Genomic DNA, 22,500 nt, shown 5'->3' with positions numbered 1-22,500 from the left:
GACTCACTCTGACTGGATCGTTTGAATCAGTGAATCTTTAACTGTAGACTCACTTTGACTAGTTTATTTGAATCAACAAATCATTTACCGTAGACTCGCTCTGACTGAATAAATTGAATCAGTGAATCTGTAACTGTAGACTCCCGCTGAATGGATCACTTGAATTGAATAATTATCTGGAGACTCACTCTGACTGGATGAATTGAATCAGTGAATTTTTACTGTAGACTCACCCTGAACAAATCGTTTGAATCAAATCATTAACTGGAGGCTCACTTTGACTATATCAATTGAATCAATGAATTTTGAACTGTAGACTAACTCTGAATGGATCATTTGAATCAGATCATTAACAGAAGTCTCACTGACTGAATCAATTCAATCAGTGAGTCATTAACCAGATACTCGCTCTAACTGCATCATTTTAATTAGTGTATGGTAAACTGGAAACTCACTCTGATCAGATCATTTGAATCAAATCATTAACTGGAGACTCTCACTGACCGAATCAATTGAATCAGTGAGTCATTAACTGGAGATTCACTGTAACTGCTTCATATTAATCAGTGAATGGTAAACTGGAAGCTCACTCTGATTGGATCATTTGAATCAGTGAATCATTAACTTTAGACTTGCTCTCACTGAATCATTTGAATCAGTGAATTTTGGACGAAGTGTATGTCATGGTGCCTACAAAGTGGCAGAAATACATTGATTTTAATAACGTTAAAGGTATTTGCTCATGGGAAAAGTCATGAACAATGCTACACTCATAGAAAAATTGATTAGTTGGCAATATTATATATGATTATTGTTATTCTAGCCGAAATAAAGCAAATAAGACTTTATCCAGCGGAAGCTATTAAAGGGAATTATGGGAAAAATTAAATATCTTCTTGCCTTAGTTCATGAAGTCATTGTGAGTATATCATCAGGTCATCTGTGCCATCAACTGTTTATGATCCTCTCTCTGTCTGTCTACTTCCAGAACGACACGTGGGGTCAGCAGTATTCCTACGCTCTCTTCAAGGCCATGAGCCACATGCTGTGTATAGGATATGGCATGTATCCTCCCGTGGGCATGACAGACGTGTGGCTGACCATCCTCAGCATGATCGTGGGTGCCACGTGTTACGCCATGTTTGTTGGGCACGCCACAGCGCTGATCCAGTCCCTGGACTCCTCGCGCAGGCAGTATCAGGAGAAGGTGAGTGGCCACCAGTTGGTTAACATAATGAAGAAATGAGGAAAACAGCAGGGGAAGCTTCCTGTGAAGGTGCTGCCGAGGTGCATTATGGGTTCGACATCTGCTAATGTGGTGAACAAACAGCAGGGAGGTTTGTGTATGAGAATGACGTGTGAATTATGGGTGAACAGTGTCATTTATTTGGGCAAAATAGTTGCAAGACTGCATGTATTTAATGACACTTTAAAGGCATTTGGCTCATGCAAAAGTAGAATCACTTTGACTGAATCAGGTGAATCATTAACTGGGGACTCGCTCGGACCATATGATTTGAATCAGTGAATTGTTAACTGGAGAGTGGGGACTCACTCTGACTGAATCATTTGAATCAGCGAATCATTAACTGGAGACTCACTCTGACCGGATGATTTAAATCACTGAATTGTTAACTGGAGAGTGAAGACTCACTCTGACTGAGTCATTTGAATCAGTGAATTGTTAACTGGAGAGTGGAGACTCACTCTGACTGAATCATTTGAATTAGCGAATCACTAACTCAAGACTTGCACTGACCGGATGATTTGAATCAGTGAATTGTTAACTGGATAGTGAAGACTCACTCTGAGTCATTTGAATCAGTAAATTGTTAACTGGAGAGTGGAGACTCACTCTGACTGATTCATTTGAATCAGCGAATCATTAACTGGAGACTCGCTCTGACCGGATGACTTAAATCAATGAGTTTTTAACTGGAAAGTGGAGACTTACTCTGACTGAATCATTTGAATCAGTGAATCATTAACTGGAGACTCACTCTGACCAGATGATTTGAATCAGTAAATTGTTAACTAGAGAGAGTGGAGACTCTCTCTGACTGAATCATTTGACTCAGTGAATCAGTAAATTGTTAACTGGAGAGTGGACTCTCACTCTAACTGAATCATTTGAATCAGTGAATCATTAACTGGAGACTCGCTCTGACTGGATGAACCGAATCACTAAATTGTTAACTGGAGGGTGGAGACTCACTCTGACTGAATCATTTGAATCAGTGAATCATTAAGTGGAGACTCACTCTAAATTAATCATTTGAATCCGTGAATCATTAAGTGGAGACTCGCTCTAACTGAATCATTTGAATCCGTGAATCATTAAGTGGAGACTCGCTCTAACCGTATTAATTGAATCACTGAATTGTTAACTGGAGGGTGGAGACTCACTCTGAGTGATTCAGCAAATCATTAACTGGAGACTCACTCTGACCGGATGAATGATATCACTGAATTGTTAACTGGAGGGGGGAGACTCACTCTTACTGAATCATTTGAATCTGTGAATCATTAAGTGAAGACTCGCTCTAATCGTATGATTTGAATCACTGAATTGTTAACTGGAGGGGGGAGACTCACTCTGACTGAATCATTTGAATCTGTGAATCATTAAGTGAAGACTCGCTCTAATCGTATGATTTGAATCACTGAATTGTTAACTGGAGGGTGGAGACTCACTCTGACTGAATCATTTGAATCTGTGAATCATTAAGTGAAGACTCTCTCTTATCGTATGATTTGAATCACTGAATTGTTAACTGGAGGGTGGAGACTCACTCTGAGTGATTAATCTGAATCAGCGAATCACTAACTGGAGACTCACTGTGAACGCATGATTTGAATCACTGAATTGTTAACTGGAGAGTGGAGACTCGCTCAGTATTTAAGGCAAGTACATTATAAGTAACTAATTAAATGACCAAAAAATAAGAAGTAACCCTTTACTTTAGATTTTGAGTGTAAAAGTAATTTAAATACAATAACCAGGAACTATTTACACCCAACCCTGACGATGAACCAGACTGATGTTGAAAGTGTGAGGGCTAAATAGGATATTCATGACGCTTGGAAAGAGGAAAGGCAAAGTCAATTATGTAGAATCTGAGCGAGTGGAGAAACACAGTCCAGCTGGACGACAGCGTGACACTTCTAAACTCATCTCAGCTCGCTAACGTGATTACTGCAGTTCCTGCCGGCTACTTTAATTCACAATAATGCACTTATAACGGCCCATAAACAACCAACTCGAGAGCACCCATATTAATATTCACTCACACTGAGGTTTTGCTCTGATGATTGAAATTAAATTCATGACCCCAACTTTAAGATGTGCGTCATTCGGTGCTGTGTTTATTGAGCTGTTTGTGTAGATTTATTCCCGGACTCGTACAGTTGAAGTCAGAATTATTAGCCCCCCCTGTATTATTGTTTTCCCAATTTCTGTTTAAGATTTTTCCAGCATTTCTAATCATAATAGTGTTAATAACTCATCTCTAATAACTGATTTATTTTCTCTGTCATGATGACAGCACATAATATTAGACTAGATATTATTCAAGACACTAGTATTCAGCTTAAAGTGACATTTAAAGGCTTAACTAGGTTAATTAGGGTAAAGTTATGGTAATTAGGCAAGTCATTACATAACAGTGGTTTGTTCTGGAAACAATCCAAAACTAATATAGCTTAAGGGAGCTAATAGTTTTGACCTTAAAATGGCTTTAAAACAATTAAAAACTGCTTTTATTCTAGCTGAAATAAAACAAATAAGACTTTCTCCAGAAGAAAAAATATTATAGGAAATACTGTGAAAAATTCCTGAATCTGTTCAACAGTATTTGTTAAATATTTGAAGAACAGGAGGGCGAATAATTCTGACTTCAACTTTATCAGTTGTTGACCTGGTCTCACTCGTGGTCAGTGGGCAGTACGGTGTGCCAGGCGGATCCCTCATGCCCGCTGAATGGGCAGATTTTAGTCCCTTCCCTGATGCCCACCTCACCGCGGGTCCATCGCCACATGGTGCGCCATCTGTTGAGACACCAAGGGCTGGAAAAAAAGTGAGAAACACAGAGGTGGAGGAGATATAACTAAAAACAAACTAACAATACTTGATTTTAGTTTGTATACAGTATTTTATTCATTCATTCAATCATTTTCCTTCAGCTTAATGACTTTATCAGAGGTCACCACAGCGGAATGAACCACCAACTATTCCAGGATATGTTTTACACAGTGGATGCCCTTCCAGCAGCAACCCAGTACTGGGAAACACCCATACACACTCATTCTCAGATACACTCATATACTTTGGCCAATTTAGTTCATCAATTCCCCTATAGCGCATGTGTTTGGACTGTGGGGGAAACCGGAGCAAACCCATGCCAACACTGGGAGAACATGCAAACTCCACACAGAAATGACAACTGACCCAGCTGGGACTCAAACCAGCGAGTTTCTTGCTGTGAGGCAACTGTGCTAACCACTGAACCACCGCATTGCCCACAGTGTTTTATTTTATAGCTTATTTAAAAAGAATCTGTTTACTAAATGTTAAAGTGGGTAAATTCTGAAATATTATATGTTAATATAATATAATAATATATCAGCCCCCCTAGTTTTTCGCGATTTCGCAATTGCTGAATCCAACGTAAAATCAACAAAAGGTCGCACATTTTTTGCAATCCTGCAAAATTCTTAATTAAATGTTAAATAATCACAAAAAATGTATAATCTTTGTTAGTGGTTTGTTAAATGGGTGAATTGTAACCTAAAATGTAGTGTAATTTCTAAAAAAAGATCTATATTTCTTTGTTGTGACGAGCTGCTTTCCAGGGAGTTTCTATGTGGTTGTTATTGTGGAATCCAGGTCAAAATGGTGCATCTGATCACTAAGCCTGAGAATGTGCAATAACAAGAGCAAAACACAAACACAAACCAAAAATACACCTGAAGAGTGAGCTGGGAAGGCTGAGAGAATTACATCAACCTCTTGACTTTCTCAGGAAATTGTTTTTGTCTCATAAGGGTAAAGATGGAGGGAGGAGCGAATGAGCTGATGTGATGAGCGTCTCTTCATCTGACCTCAGAGTGTGAAGCAAACTCTCCAAATGTCCTTCAGCACTGCACAAAAATGCTTTTCTTAGTTACTTAAATTAAGAAGCACTTTCAAAACAAGTAAAAAAATATAGTTTTGTTTTCAGAAATATGTCAAAATGAAGTGAGTTTTTCCTTAAAAGAAGCAAAATAATCAGCCAATGGAGTAGGCAAATAATGTTATTTCAAATTGAAAACAAGATTATTTCACTTCATTGGCAGATTATTTTGATTGTTTTAAAGAAAAACTGTTTAATTTTGACTCATTACTTCTGAAAACAAGACAATATTTTGTGCTTGTCTAGAAAATGTTTCTTGATACGAGAATTGTTGGTAACACTACTTGAATGGGGTGTTCATAAGACCCAACATAGGCTAATTCTGAAAACGTAGCCCTATATACATTTCTGGAGATTGTGAATTATGTAGCCAGAGGAACGTATGACTGTATTTCATCTTTAAAACACATGCTACGGGGCGGTATGGCCCCATTCCTTTTCGCGCTACCAGCTTACTGTTACCAGTTTGTCCAGTTGCTCGCTGTGTGTATCGTACTTGTAACGTGGATAGAGTTAGAGTCTTTTGAAAAACTGTTCCAGAAAGCAGGTAAAAAAACAAAAATAAAAGTAAAAAAAATAAAAGTAAAAAACAGGGTGAGAACGTGGTAAAATCTGAAAACATGGTAAAAATCAAACGAGGGCTTTTCTTTTTCTGGATTGCTTTTGAAAACCCTGTAGGTTGGGTTTAGGGAAGGGGGTGGGGGATCGGTCAGTCGGTGCTTTTAAAAACACTGTCAGTTGGGTTTATGGAAGGGTGTGGGTGCGGATGTCAGTTGGTCAGTCAGTCAGTCAGTCGACAGCGCCCTCTGGTGGATTTACGTAAGAACAGCAGGCATGAATGGCACTCGTGAGAGAAATTTGAGATCAGAAAACGCGTACACAGCGGCCTCTGGTGGATTCGTGAAAAAAAAAAACCTCCTTTGAATTTCGCGCTCTCCAGAAATGTATATAGGGGTACTTATCAATAATGAGCCTGGGTTGCACTAATGTAAACGAGATTTTATGCATGCTTATAACAACTAAAGTGTATTTTGCTCAGCTATGACATTTTAAATGCAAAGATGACATAGTTGTTGTTGTTTTTTGGATGTCATTGTTTATGACAACTTGTCATAAGCAAAATATATCACATCCTGTTTTTTGTCGTTGTCTTGACAACTTGACATTACCAAAACAACCAAACTTGTCACAAATCTGTCATAAACATGATTGTCATGAAGCCATTATAAACATGTCTTGCATTTTATAACAGCCTCATTAATATTATTCTGTCATGAACACTCTGGGGATTTAGTATGGTAATGAATATGTATATGGCAGTGTTGATGTATTTGGTCCTGGTATGCTACACTGCTGCTGCTGTTTTGATTTTTATGGCAGAGCAAGTACCGAGACCTGCTACTGCCAGTATATACACAGACATGCCATAATACGCTGCTGCTGCAAACATAACATATGTAACCCCCATAGCAAATCTAAACATGGGTGGAGCTGGGGTGGAGGAGGGTCTCCAAAAATGCGCCGTAGCTTAACAGCGTAAAATGAAGCAGATCATTTAAACTGATTAGAAGCAAGTTCTTTAGCTGCTGACGTGGCAGCAACCAATCACCTGCTCCATAGTTAATGATGCAGGAGCAGATTAGGTGAGCCTAGCAGCCTGCGAACGCATAGTTTCACGGCAGAAATTTCACTTTTGACCTCAAATACAAGCTGAATTTGTCATTAAAATGTCGTTTAATATTAATAACGCTGTTAGAAACTTAGAGTAATGAGACTTTTAATGAGACATTTTATATACCGTTGGTTCCACTGAAAACATATTCATGACACAATTGTAATGCCTCATGACAATCATGTTTATGACAGATTTATGACAAGTTTTGTTGTGTTGATGTTGTTATAACAAAGACAAAACAGGTTATAATGTATTTGTTAATCTCAAGTTGTTATAAACAATGTCATCTCTGCGTTTAAAATGTTATAACTGAGCAGATTACACTGAGTGACAGCTGTTTTTCATGACATTCATTCATTCATTTTCCTACGGCTTAGTCCCTTATTTATTAGAGGTCACCACAGTGGAATGAACTGCCAACTATTCCAGCATATGTTTTACCACATATGTTTTACTTCCAGCCACAACCCAGTACTGGGAAGCATTCATGACGTGTCATGATTATAAAGGTTTTATGACAGTCTTATGAACACCCTTCAAGTAAAGTATTACCAAATTTGTTTGATATTTTGACTAGAAACAACTCAAACGTAATTATTATTATTATTATTTGCAGTGAACTTCAGAGATACTAGAAATCTGTAACCTACAGAACTTAAAGTATTCTGGCACCATGTCAGATCTCCGGCGTGCGGCCGTGTGGGGAAAAATAAATATATTTTAGAGTCTGCGCATACGGTTTAATTAGGGATGCTCAAAATAATCGATTAACCGTTAACCGAAAGGGTGCGTTTGTAACCGATTAATGATTAAGCGATTTAAAAAATATAATTTTATATATATTTAAAGTTTGGCTGCATAAGGGGCCGATCACAGCAAACACGCTTCTTGTGCTGAGAGGGGCATCTGTTGAATGGTTTACTAACGGCCACGAGTGAACTTTCATTGACTTTTAATGATGGACAGCTGGGTTTGTTTTGTTAAACTTTTAATGATGGAGGAGAGACTTGTGGTCGCTGTTTTAAGTTATCCAGAGCTGTATGTGAGTGTATGAGTGTATGGGTGTTTCCCAGTACTGGGTTGCGGCTGGAAGGGCGTCCGCTGTGTAAAACATATGCTGGAATAGTTGACGGTTCATTCCACTGTGGCGACCTCCGAAATAGAGACTAATCTGAAGGAAAATGAATGATTGAATCTGGTGTCCATGAAGTGTCGGAACCCTTATATTAACTTGTGTTCGTTTCTAAGGGGTAAATGTCTCTCTGTCAGCAATGCAGATGAGAAGTACTGTAATTCTGAGTAGATGACGGGTGATTTTGTAACCATAACCTGATGCATTTGTAGTATAGTTATGCAAACGTCTCGATTTGCTCTTCATTTCATCTCTTTTTGCTATGACACATTAAGCAGATCTCATTTATATGATTCCCTCCTCCTGGCGAACACAAGCACACGGAAGAAGGCCAGTAAGTCATTCAGAGGAAGGAATAAGAAAAGCAGACGAGATGAGATTTTCAACATCTCCGGGCCTGAATGAATAACAGCATTATGTTTTTTCTGCTGACTGTAATCTAAACACTGACACAAATACCTGTTCGGCACCGCAGGGCAAACAGATCCCACACTATTTCTTTCAAATCTCGCTCTCTCTCTGATTCTACTCTTATATTAGATATTCATGGGAGTCTGCGCTGGGAACTGAGCGTTTGGCTTATGACTGCTTCAGTATGCCTGCTCCTTCATTGTGATGTTTTTAATGCCGGCAGCTTATGTGTTTACTGTAGGAGTGGCACGGATTATTCAAAGCGTTTGGGGAGATTTCTTGATTTGAAGATGATGTGAAATCACACAGAGGACACACAGAGAGATTTGTGAACTCTTTAGAAAGTCCTGCTAGTTGTGCTAGGTTTGTTTTTTGTCTTGATATTATGAGAACCCATTGTTTTCTCCATATTCCTAATCATATTAGTTTTAATAACTCAATTTCTAATAACTGATTTCTTTTCTCTTTGCCATTATGACAGCACATAATATTTGACGAGATATTATTGTGACTAAAGTGACATTTAAAGGCTTAACTAGGGTAATTAGGGTAAATTTAGGGTAATTAGGCAAGTTATTGTAAAACGATGCTTTGTTCTGGAGATAATCCAAAACTAATATTGCTTAAAGGGTAAGTGAAGCACTCAGTCAACTTTACGTTATTTTGTTCATTGGATTCCACTTTAATGAAAATATATTAAAGAAGAAAATGGCATGTTTTACTATAGCTTTTAGACCTAGGGTGCGTGTCTGATGTCACGAGGATGGTTCCGTTCCCTCAGCTGAACAGATACAGTGGAAGCAAAGAGCTTAGAATCACCAAGAGGCGACACTGAATAGAACGTTCCATTGCAACAGCAGCACCTAGTGTTTCCGCCGTTCTAGAGTGAAAGCGATCAGCCGTCCATGGGATCTCATTGTATCTTACTGTTGCGATGGCAAGCAGCTGCTTTGTTTTTTATTTATTCATTTAAAAAGTGCATCAAAGCTGAAATACAACCTGAATGTCGACAATACAACACTTAATATCACAAGACTGGTGATTAGCAGCACTTTTAATAGTTTATTTTACAGACTTAATGTTTAATATAACTATACTTGCTTTCTTGAAACTGTCACTTTTGGGTGAAATTACTTTAAATTACTTTAATTCAATAGTTTACGCACTGGCATGATACATATTAATACTGACATGTTTTAATTAAATTACTATCAAAATGGGATGTTGATAACAGATTACCAGTAGTTTTTGTTTGAGTATCATATTATAACAGTACATAGTATTTTTCCAGTGTTGTCTGTTAAAAAAAGACTAATAAAGTTTTATTTAAAAAGCTACTTTCTCCAAATGTATTTATTTTTTATTTTTATATATTTTTTATTCATGATTTTTAATACCGTCAATACAAATCATAGAAAACCATACAGACTACAGGATAATATAATTTTTGTTGCGTATACTCATATTTGCTTCACCCTAATTTGAGTTAAACAAAAAAAAACTAGTAATTAAGTTATTTTGTTAACCTTTTATGTTATATGTGAATCAGATATTTTAAATATCAGATGTATTAAATTTAGTCTTGTCAACATTTTGGAAATTGTCTGTTTCCACTGGGATATTGTTTTCAAATGTTACTTTTCAAAGGGGATGCACTCATTTTAACTCATATTCAACTCAATATTTTAACTTATTCTGTCAAATGTTAGTTATCCGTGCTGTTTTCCTATTGGAATTTTCATTCCAAAATGGCCGCCACGTGACACTAGCGGCATCTAGTGGCTGTTTCCCAAATAGCAACAGAGTGTTGCCTCTTGATGATTCCATGCTCTGGTGGAAGTAAAGGACTGGAGACTAAACGGCCTAATTTAACCCAATGCATGAAGTTGTGGACGTGCATCGCAGAGCTGCTGCAAATGCAAGCATTTAAGTTGTGTATTTTTCTTTTTGTTAATACCTTTCGTTTGATGCCCTTTGGTTCTCTCTCTCATGCTGCTCCAGCGCTGCCTGACGACGGGATTTCCATTCAGACTAATGCAACAATTAAAATAATACATTCACGGTTTACTAAGTCACGTCTTTGTGGTTTATGTCAAGATATATTCCCTCTTCAAGTTGATCAACTCGATCTCTCAACATGTATGAAGGACCTAAAAACCTGCCATGTGAAAAACCGCGCTGATCTTACTTTGGTTTGAACACGAGCAGAGGCGAGCAGCTGTAGTAGTGAAACATGAAAGTACCTGCCCACATTCAGCACTGATCAGCACCGGACCTTGTTGAAACCCAGACAGGCAGTCAGGTTGCATGATACAGAGAGTGGAGCCAAGCTCATCAAATGATCTGCAATTAAAAGGGAAAAAAGAAAAATAGAATAAATATCTATACTTTTATATGAGACACACATCTGATGCTTGTGTTTGCACCAGCTCCACGTCCACAACTTCACACATTGGGTTAAATTAGGCTGTATAGGCTCCGTGTTCAGTCCTTTACTCCCACTGTATCTGTTCAGCTGAGGGAACGGAACCAACCCCGGGACATCAGACACCGTGATATTCCAAGATGGCAGCGCCCTAGGTCTAAAATCTATAGTAAAACATGCCATTTTCTGCTAAATGGTTACATTAATCAAGTTTGTTTTATATATATATATATATATATATATATATATATATATATATTTTTTTTTTTTTTTTTTTTTTTTTTTTTTTTTTTTCATTAAATTCGAAATCAATATACAAAATAATGTAAACTTGACTGAGTGCTTCATTTTCCCTTAAAGGGGGCTAATAGTATTGACCATGAAGTGGTTTAAAACAATTAAAAACTGCTTTTAGCCGAAATAAAACAAACAAGACTTTCTCCAGAAGAAAAAATATTAGAGGAAATACTGTGAAAAATTCCTGAATCTGTTAAACATCATTTGGCAAATATTACAAAAATTGAAAACAAGAATAATTCTGACTTTAACTGTATATGACATACAAGTTCATATTTAGATTTCATATATGTAATAGATGTCATATATGTAACATATTTTTCAAAATAATGCAAAATAGCTATAATGTTATATATGTGGCCATATATCTAATATATTTGAACAAATTTGTAATTACGATGGTTCAAAAATATCTATGTAAGCTGCATTTTCTTAAGTATTTTGAAATGCATGTTGCATATGAGCAATTCCAGCATTATGGATGTGACGCAGTAAAAACTCAAAACATTAACTCACAGAGAAGGTATATGTTAACTTTATATGTTTATTTTTTCCAGAACAGCTAACTACAGAGTGATGGGATCTGAGATTAATCAGTCTGTAAACATAATTTTAATTCTAAATGAGGAAAATAAACATGCGCTATGGCTGTGAGGAAAAAGTATGCACGTTTTACACCGAACAACACACTTTGTAGAAATTCAGTGAATTAAACTGCACGACCCAAAAGAAATAATGCTCATTAAAAAGATAAAACTTGCTCACTACAGAACAGACATGATCGATTTTATTTTCATTCATTCATTCATTTTCTTTTCCGCTTAGTCCCTTTATTACTCTGGGTTCGCCACAGCAGAATGAACCGACAACTCATTCAGCATATGTTTTACACAGCGGATACCCTTCCAGCTGCAACCCAACACCCACACACTATCTGATTGAACATGTTTGCATTTATAAGGGAAAAGCTTGGTTATGGATGTGACCGAAGTGAAATTGGCACTTGTGTGACTTTAGCAAATCAAATATAATGGTTTAAAAACACTGACAGAGACATTTTTGAGTATTTTTACACTACTATAAAATACAAGCCTACACAAAACACTTAAAAAGAGTTTCGCTATTTTGGTGACAACTTAATTTTCTTCATGGCAAGGTTGCCATTTACATGGAATTGCTCATATATGACATTTTACATATGTAACTTGTATCTCATATGTTATTTGCATATATTTTCATGTATAGATTTTTTAGATGAGATAGCCATGGATGGTGTGTGTTGTAGCTTGAGGGTTGGAATATATGTTGTTAAATATTCAGTGGAAAGGGATAATTTGTCACTAATGACTGGATCAATATCTGTAATAGACGATTTAATCAATAAGTGTAAATTTGGTCATGAATACTTAAATGTTACTGAATGGAAAAGATGAAAAAGGTGAGAGAAAACATTTGAAACTCAGATACTAACTGTACACCGGTTTTATTAATGTGGATGTATGTCTTAAAGCAAGAGAAAATGTGCTGATGGGGTCAGAAAATAGCTGTTCTTATATGAATTAAGTTGATTTTAAGCAATACTTTTGATCAGTTTTAAAGCACTTGTTTTAATAATATTAAAGGTGCCATATACTGCATTGGTTTAATAAGTTAAATTGTTCTCCGATCTCTACAAAGTAGGTTTATGGCATCAGTAAGTTAAAAAAAATCTCCAGAAATGATTTTATAAGCTCATTTATTACTCTGTAAAGTATCCCTAGAATCAGGAGGTCCATAATTGACCATATATGGTTCATGACGTGAATATTAATGAGCTCCGCTATGATGTGCAGCTCTTACAGACACACACACAACATGATGTACACTAAAGATAGACAAATATCAACCCAATTAGAGTAACGTTAATTTATTTTGCTCACCAGATCTGTTGTGTATAAAGACTAAATTATAATTAAACATGACAAAAGAAAGTTATAGAGATGTATCACATTGTATTTTGGAGCTCTAGTCAAAGTAAGCACAACCAGGAATTATTATCAACCTCTGCATGAACAGATGACATTTGAGCTGAGGGATTTGACACTGATCAGTAGTCTACACATGTTTGATGAAACATACGCATCAAATTTCACAATAAACAAACTGATAAATTAGCAAAAGATGTAACTAAGCATACTTTATGCCTCTTCAGAGTGGAGATAAGTAAATGTGTAATCTGTATATCCTGCATTTTACATCCTGGGGCCAATTTAAAACATGTCCTGTGCTGTCGATGCACAGTAATGGACAATGAATAATTAGGGGCTTGCGTTTTCAAAATTAAAGTCCCACATACATAGTTATTTTAAGCGTATGTTTAATTTACTAAGGAGGGAAAATTATCACTGTTTCACTAGAAAACATTTGGCTTATCAAACGCAGCCTGATGCATGCATATTAATGATCTCAGAGCTTTTTTATGCTCCTCAGAGCTGCATATGACGTAGCTGCTCGTCAAGTCTGGATGGATGACCTAAAGTAGGCATACATGCAAATGACGAGGGTGTGGCCTGTGAGTCACAGTTTGTTTTGTCTTCCGATTGGCCTTGTTGTCCAGCGGAGTTTTACACTTGTGGAATTTACATGAGAACGAGGAAACAGTGCTGTCTGAGGCCCATTTTCATATACTGATCTTAATTATTGTAATATGCCTTGGTATATCCAGATTTTCATTATAGGACACCTAATAGTTTTAAAGTTTTAGCTTGAAAATGACCACCTCAAAGACTGGGTGATCAAATGATGATGACAGAAACGGTGTCTGTAAAGTTGGTAAAACTACTATAGTATGGGATATAAATATAGGAGAGAGAGCATTAATAGGGTTGGGTATCATTTGGGGTTATTTTGATACCGGTGCTAAATCAATACCTTTAAAATGGTACCGGTGCCAAAACAATGCCTGAACCAATACCTTTTGAGCCACAAAAATGATGGTGGATGACTTCAGAAAAATCTTTTATTTGACAAAATCTTGTAAAATATAATTTGAATAGAACAATATAATTAAGGTTTAAAGTAAACATCAAGTCATATTTTATATATTTGAATTACATGAATATATTTCCTTTGATCATTTGTTGCTTAGCATGAATTTAAGATTTGCATTATGAAATTACATTAGCTTACTACTAACCTGTGGAAAAGCTGTCATCAAAATACTGAACCTTTCTCTAGGGTTGGGGCTTGTGACTCTGTTTACATGGTTATCAGTAATCTAATGATTTGCCTTAATCTGAATAAGACAATAATATGATCAAGGTGTTTACATGAGTTGCTTTTTGAATGTTTCTTTCATGATCCCGTCTTACATGTTATAGTACATAGATCGATTATCGTCATTTCGTTACCGCGCTATCCATGTTTCCTCTAGAGTTTCATGTAATTTCAGGTGTTTTATTTTCAATTTTTCGACTATAACTGCAGTTTCACTTTCATTCAGGAACATTTCATTCATGCCCCATGACAAACTGAGGTATTTGATGTGAGCATTAGGTAAGGACAGGTGGAAGAGTGCTCTTTAATGGAATTTGATACCGCATGTTGAATGGAAAGAAAAAAACTCCGCATTTCGCGATGCAGGTGTCTGTGGTCCTTTAAGGTAATCAAAAATCAATGTTTACATGGTAGTCTAGACTCTTAATCAGAGTATTATCTTAATCATATTAATATCGGAGCATTGGTGTCCATGTACGCACTCATTGAAAGTGCCAGAGGATGTCGCAAGCTTTCAGAGACAGCCCATTCCTCTGCCTTTAAGTTGATTCCATGAGCCCTCAAATGGGTCATTAAGTTTGACGTGTTTCCCCCTTACACGCAACTTCACGTTGTTGTGTCAGAATCCTTGCTTGTAAAATACGCTTTAGAAAGCTTAGTTTAAGCAAATTTGATGAACGCGATCATGCATGTTGATCTGAGGAGTCGCTCTCGCTCTCGAATGCGCAGCACTGCGTGCGTTGGGTGCGTCCATTCCCTAAGCAACAAGAACAAACGCCTGACATCGCCTGTCTGTATTCCTCAAAGTTGTTTAGAATTAAATGTTTAGAGATGGTGTGACAATGCGTACCTATGTGTGTCTTTGATGCACCCCATGATGATTTTTACATCCTTGTCACAGCACCAGTGGCACTGAAATTAGCCACCGAAATTCATATGCTGATTCAGTCCGGTACATATTGGCACCGGGTTTCAGTACCCGAGCCTACATATATAGCTTCTTAAATCTGAGGTAAATGATCCATTGTTGTTCTCATAGTGGCTATTACACTCATACAAATTATTGCTATTATAGGGGTGGCTCACTAGCACTAGGACCTCACAGCAAGGTCGCTGGTTCGAGTTCCGGCTAGGTCAGTTGGCGCTTCTGTGTAGAGTTTACATGTTCTCCCCGTGTTGGTGTGGGTTTCCTCCGGGTGCTCTGGTTTCCCCCACAGTCCAAACACATGCGCTATAGGGGAATTGATGAACTGAATTGGCCGTAGTGTATGAGTGTGTATATGGGTGTTTCCCAGTACTGGGTTGCAGTTGGAAGGGCATCCACTGCGTAAAATATATGCTGGAATAGTTGGCGGTTCATTCTGCTGTCTCGACCCCTGATAAATAAGGGACTAAGCTAGGGAAAATGAATCTATGTCTATATATCAGATGTGATAATCAGCAGGTGTTGAAAATAAAGTGATGTGTCCTTATTTAATTCAGTCATCTGCTTTAAAAGAGTTTGACAAACCCATCCGTCCTCATAATGAGTCCGCGGTCGCGCTGTCTGCCCTGTTTTTGGAGATGCAGAGTTGCCAACTAGGTTAACCAGCCATTTTGGCTCCGAGTGCCGGGTCAAATGGTGATCCGCTAATACGCCGCGTGTCCCATGGCAACCTGTTCCCATGGCAACCAAACCAGCAGCTCCATGCGTGCCAGACGTCCTATAGAGGAACCGTTAGCGCGCTAAACACAGATTAATATGAGGAGAGCAGGCCGCGTGTCCGTTCGCTAGCTTGACTAATGTGTTCTCTGAGCCGTCGGAAGACTGACGGCAGAGACTCGGTGTGTGTGTGTTTATTTATGTGTGTTTAACAGGTAGAGACAGAATGAAACTCACACACACACACCTGGCCGCTGTTGTTATTGTATGAGACAGTAGCCAGCGGGTTCCTCTTAAAAACTAGTTCCTGTCGAGAAAAGACAAGACAGCTCCTGACGGAAACCTCACATGCACTTGAACAGCCATGGGATGTTTGCTTTGTGATGGAGTGAAACACACACACACACACACACACACACACACACAATTAGATTAAAAAAAAATCTAATAATAATATAATCATATCTAATAATGATATGAAATGTATGTAATAATAATAATAATATAAACATTACATAACATAAACTCACCGGCCACTTTATTAGGTACACCTTACTAGTACCGGGTTGGACCCCCTTTTGCCTTCAAAACTGCCTTAATCCTTCATGTCATAGATTCAACAAGATACTGGAAATATTCCTCAGAGATTTTGCAACCCAACACCGGGAAACACCCATACACTCTTACATTCACACACATACACTACTGCTAACTTACTTCATCAGTTCCCCTATAGCGCATGCGTTTGGACTGTGGGGGAAATCAGAGCAATCGGAGGAAACCCACACCAACACGGGGAGAACATGCAAACTCCACACAGAAATGCACACTGACCCAGCCAGAACTCGAACCAGTGACTTTCTTGCTGTGAGGCAATTGTGCTAACCACTGAGCCACCTGTTTTTAAATGTGCTTCATAAATAAACATTGTAATGTACTGTATATCACATGTTCAAATCTGTTCATTTAGACAAAATCTAAAATGTTTCTTATGATTTTTAATGATCTCAGGAGAAGATCGTGTTATTATTGTTTAATATTAATGTAATGTGTACATAAAGTGCGAAAAGCATTCAGTAAACCTCCAAACTGACTGCAAGATGACTTAATTACGTATATTAATATATTCATAATTATTCAAATAAATAATAAATCTATTACTAATATTTGCTTTAAAATGAACAATTATTATTATGGTAACACATTACAATATGTTTGTATTATTAATATTAGTTTAATGCATTTGTTAACATGAAAAAACAATGAAAAATACATTCATTACTGTATTTGATCACGTAAGTTAATGTTAGATTATAGATATAAAGTTGTTCATTGTTAGTTCGCGTTAACTCTCAGTGCATTAATGTTAACAAGCATGCATTTGGATGTTAATAATGCATTAGTAAATGTTGAATGATAATTAATAAATGCTGTACAAGTAGTGCTCATAATAATTTCATGTTAGTAGATACTAATCAAACCTTATTGTAAAGTGTGACCAGTAATATTTAAGTATTATATAACATATTAGGCTCTGTGATAGACCTTCAATAGTTTTTTTTAAACTTAAAATAAAATAATAATAAAGTTTTGGGCGGCACGGTGGCTCAGTGGTTAGCACTGTGGCCTCACGGCAAGAAGGTCGCTGGTTCAAGCTAGTTCAAGTGTGAATGAGTGTGTGATGGGTGTTTCCCAGCACTGGGTTGCAGCTTGAAGGGCATCCACTTTGTAAAACATATGCTGGAATAGTTGGCGGTTCATTCCGCTGTGGCGACCCCTGTTAAATAAGGGACAAAACCAAAGGAAAATCAGTGAATGTCTAGTAAAATTCTACCAAAACAAAAGTATCATCCGCTACTGTAAGAATAACTCATATTTGCTGTGTTTATTTAACTTGAACTCGCATGCAGACTATGTGACTTGCTTGGAAATATATTGAGATTATAAATACATCCAGAAAAGTCTCTGCAGAAACCTCCTAAACAGCCGCTGTTCTGTATGAAAGAACAGGAGGCAAATATTTGCACAGACACTAGATGAAATTATCATGAGAAAGGCCGCTTATAACCTTCCATGAATGGAGGATCTTTTGTACTGCGCTGGTGTCTGTCAGCACTGGCTAATATTAGCTTCAGAAAGAGAAAGAAGAGAGGCTGAACTGAAGAAAGAGCCTGTCAGAAATGTGTACTGTATGATTGTGATTAGGGATTATGGGCTGATCAGTTTCACAGACTCAAGTTCTGAACAAGAGCCAAAATTAAAGCAACTGTTGACCAAAACTACAGTAGTTAGGGGGGGAAATCCTTTTAGTACAAACAGCTTATGTGGCCCTGGGCATTGCAAATATGGTGACCGAGTAAATACACTTTCCTTGAATGTATCTCAATCAGCACCCTTGTTCACTAGTAAGTGCACTGATCAGGGCGTCAGCCATTTTAATGCTGTCTCAATTGCAAAATTCTTCCAGTGCACAGAAACATTCGCATCCTAAAAATTCCCATAATGCTCTGTAAAACTCAGGGCACATCGATATGCATTTTAAACTCATTTAACGAAAGTTCAGAAGCACACGGGCTCATTGTAAAAAACGTACCAAAGTATACGTTTCTGGAGAGCATGAATTAGGTATCCAGAGCTACGTATGGCCGCATTTTGTGTTTAAAGCGAACATTATGGGGGGTGGTATGTCGCCGTCGCCGGCTTCTGTTTTTTTTTTCCGCGCTACCAGCTGACCGCTTATTTCAGTGTGGACTGCATTTCCACTGTTACCAGTTTGCCCAGTAGCTCACCATGTACGCTGGCGGATGCAGAGAGGAGTCCGGCGAAGAACAGTTCCAGAAAGCGAGTAAAACAAAACCAAAAAATAAAATAAACAAGTAAATAACAAGGTGAGAATGTGGTGAAAATCAGGCGAGGGCTTTTCTTTTTCTGGATTGCTTTTGAAAACACTATCGGTTGTGTTTAGGGATGGGGGTATATGGTGTAATTGGTTGGCCAGTCAGTTGACAGCGCCCCTGGTGGATTTATAAGACAACAGCAGGCGTGAGTGGCACTTGCAAGAGAAATTTGAGATCTGGAAAAGTGTACACGGCGCTCTTTGGTGGATTCGCGAAAACAAAAACTGCAAAAAACAAACCTCCTGGGACGTATTTGGCGCTCTCCAGAAATGTATACAGGGGTACGTATCAATAATGAGCCTGGGTTGCATCTATGAATCACGTGACCAAAATTATCAACCAAAATGACAAATGAGAGGTGTTTTTTCTGAAAAGAATCTGTTATTTATTTATTGTAAACATAAATGAACATAGCTGGACATGTTAGGAACAATCAAACAGACATTTATAATCGTTTAATAGTTGAAATGTTGCTGCTATATGAAATTCTTTAGCTATAATGTACGTTTAAAAACATGGTCAAATTAATATAAGAATATGATTAGTTCTGCTGTTGTTTGTTAACTCAATCTCATCTCGTGCTCAATGTGTCCCAATGTAAAGTGAACTAAGCTCATCAATAAGTGCACACGACCTACTGATGAGCAACCTTGGGAGCTAGGGTGTTGATTGAGACGCAGCCCTTGAAAGACTCTCTCTTCAAGGTGTATTTAAACATTTCGGAAACTTTCCATCGTCCAAAATAAAGATTGAGAAGACACTTTTTAAAATAGTTTCTCTGTGATTGGTGTGATGTGAGATCTCTGACCGTGTGATTCCTGCCTCAGCTGTGCTGTTAATTAAAGACTGATTTCACAGCGCACACACACACGCGCTCCTCTTCCTCTGTGCTCGTGGGACTCACACACTCCGCTCAGGATTATGGGAAGATGTGACTTTCCTGGACAGTTTTCTGCATGTTCTTCTTCTTATCTACCTGCTGACAGATAGAACCACCGCGACCCAATTCACACACTTTCAGCATTATGGGGAGTGTGAGATTAGGATTATCTTGCTCATAATCGCAGTATGCTGAACGCAGTATCATATATTTCCCCTGGAGTTTAAAGGCAGAATTTGTGTGCGTCTGTAATGCTTTTGATGTTAAAATTCTTAAATCAAAGCATGAATTCGCTGATTATTTGTCAGCTGAGCATGTCTGACCTGAAATACATTTATATTTGAATAATTTAACAACACACTTGCATATCCTCATTGTGAAATTGGTTAATAGTCATGTGACCTGCCGGTAAATCAGTCAGATATTTTAATTATTTACATTTATATGTTTTAATCTGGCAACACAGTGGCGCAGTGGGTAGCACAATCGCCTCACAGCAAGAAGGTCGCTGGTTCGAGCCCGGCTGGGTCAGTTGGCATTTCTGTGTGGAGTTTGCATGTTCTCTTGGATGTAAGATAAATTGTCCGTAGTGCATGTGTGTGTGAATGAGTCTGTATGGGTGTTTGCCAGTGATGGGTTGCGGCTGGAAGGGCATCCGCTGTGTAAAACGTATGCTGGATAAGTTGGTGGTTCATTCCGCTTTGGCGACCCCTGATTAATAAAGGGACTAAGCCGAAAAGAAAATGAAGGAATGGTTTAATCTTATATTTCTGATTTAATTACGATGTTTTTTTAGGACGTTTTTATTAATTACTTGCAATAGAACATTTAAAAATACTTTTGATGTTTAAATTCAAAATTTTTTTTTATTTTAATAATTTATTAACACATTTTCATGTTCATTATCCTCTGAAATTGGTTAATGGTCATCTGACCTGCAGGTAAATCAATTTTAATAATGTAAAATATTTATATATGAGTATTACAATCTTATGTTATTGCATTTAAAGGCTTACAACTGTCATGTACATGCAAGGGAATATTAAAAAATAAAAAAATAATATATATATATATATATATATATATATATATATATATATATATATATATATATATATATATATATATATATATATATATATACATATACATATACATATATATATATATATATATGTGTATATATATATATATATGTATATATAATATAATATAATTGTCCAGACAATGGAAGTCAGTTGACTTCTAGTGTTGTTTGGACCCAAACACTGACCAAAAAAAATGAGATGTTGTTTTTCTAATCATAAATGCAAAGATTTTGTAATTATTATTTTTGAATCTGTAAAAAAAATACAAGTTTACATATCACATGCACCTCTGGAGTTGTAATTATTAATTAATTACTAAATATATGCTTAATAATAAACATGAAATATCTGTCTATGTGTGGTGTATGTATATGTATATGTGTATGTTTATACACTATCTGACAAAAGTCTTGTTGTTCTCAGTTATAAGAGCAACACATTATAACTTGACTTCTAGTTGATCATTTGGAAAAGTGTCAGTAGGTGGATTTTTCTGCTGAATCATCTGTTGATCTGCATCCCAATCATCACACGTACTGCAGAAGACCTACTGGAACCAGCATGGAGCCAAGATTCTCAGAGAAATCAGTCAAGTTTGGTGAAGGAAGATTCAGTATGGGGGCGTGCGAGAGATCTGCAGAGTGGATGATCAACATCAACAGCCTGAGGTATCAAGACATTTGTGCTGCCCGTTACATTACAAACCACAGGAGAGGGCAAATTTTCCAGCAGGTAGCGCTCCTTCTCATACTTCAGCCTCCACATCAAAGCTCCTGAAAGCAAAGAAGGTCAAGCTGCTCCAGGATTGGCCAGCCCAGTCACCAGACATGAACATTATTGAGCATGTCTGGGGTCAGATGAAGGAGGAGGCGTTAAAGATGAATCCAAAGAATCTTGATGAACTCTGGGAGTCCTGCAAGAAGGCTTTCTTTGCCATTCCAGATGATTAATCAGTGATTTGAGTCATTGCAGAGATGTATGGATGCAGTCCTCCAAGCTCATGATGGAGTCAGACACAATATTCATTCTGTTTCCTCTGCAGCATGACCACATATTCTAGACTGGACATTATTTCTGCTCACTGACAAGACTTTAGTCTAAGCAAAGTCAGACCTTACTGTCCTAATGAAATCATTAAAAATCAAGGCATGATCATATTTTATTGTGCTCAAATAAGCATCATCTAGAGGCCTTTGCCTTTCATATGAGCCACTTCTAATACCAAATGATCAACTAGAAGTCAAGTTATTATTTGTTCCTCCTAAAACTTGGATAGGCCACAAGACTTTTGTCAAGTAGTGTATACTGTATATATATGTATGTATATACTGTATGTGTGCATCTGTGTAATTCTTTATATACCTGAATAAGATATTAAATGTCAGTGGATTTTTATACACAGTGCATGTCCCATTTAATTTTTTTAATCATTTTGATAGTATTTATTTTCATTTTTATGTTCAACAAGCATTAAAACTGATATTTTTAGAGTGTTATAGATGTATGTGAATTGGGCTGCAACCACTGACAGCCACAGGAGACGAGAAACGTCTGATGAGATAAAACCGCATCATGACTGAGTGACGCTCTGCTGTATTCACACCATAGATGGAGTCTCATCCAGTGC

The 22,500-nt window shown here is 37.3% G+C and overlaps 1 protein-coding gene across 1 annotated transcript in view; it reads left to right on the top strand.

Annotated features, from left to right (window-relative positions):
• The window catches only part of hcn4 (hyperpolarization activated cyclic nucleotide-gated potassium channel 4), a 168,937-nt gene that overhangs the window by 87,050 nt on the left and 59,387 nt on the right, over window positions 1–22,500 (top strand). Inside the window, exon 4 of the mRNA XM_056478009.1 lies at window positions 989–1,207. Coding sequence (XP_056333984.1) covers window positions 989–1,207 — 219 coding nt within the window. The remainder of the gene's footprint in view (window positions 1–988; window positions 1,208–22,500) is intronic.

Source organism: Danio aesculapii, chromosome 18 (assembly GCF_903798145.1).
Source record: "Danio aesculapii chromosome 18, fDanAes4.1, whole genome shotgun sequence".
Classification (NCBI taxonomy): domain Eukaryota; kingdom Metazoa; phylum Chordata; class Actinopteri; order Cypriniformes; family Danionidae; genus Danio; species Danio aesculapii.
Note: the sequence above shows the minus strand (reverse complement) of the source record. Positions and strands in the feature narration are given on the sequence as shown.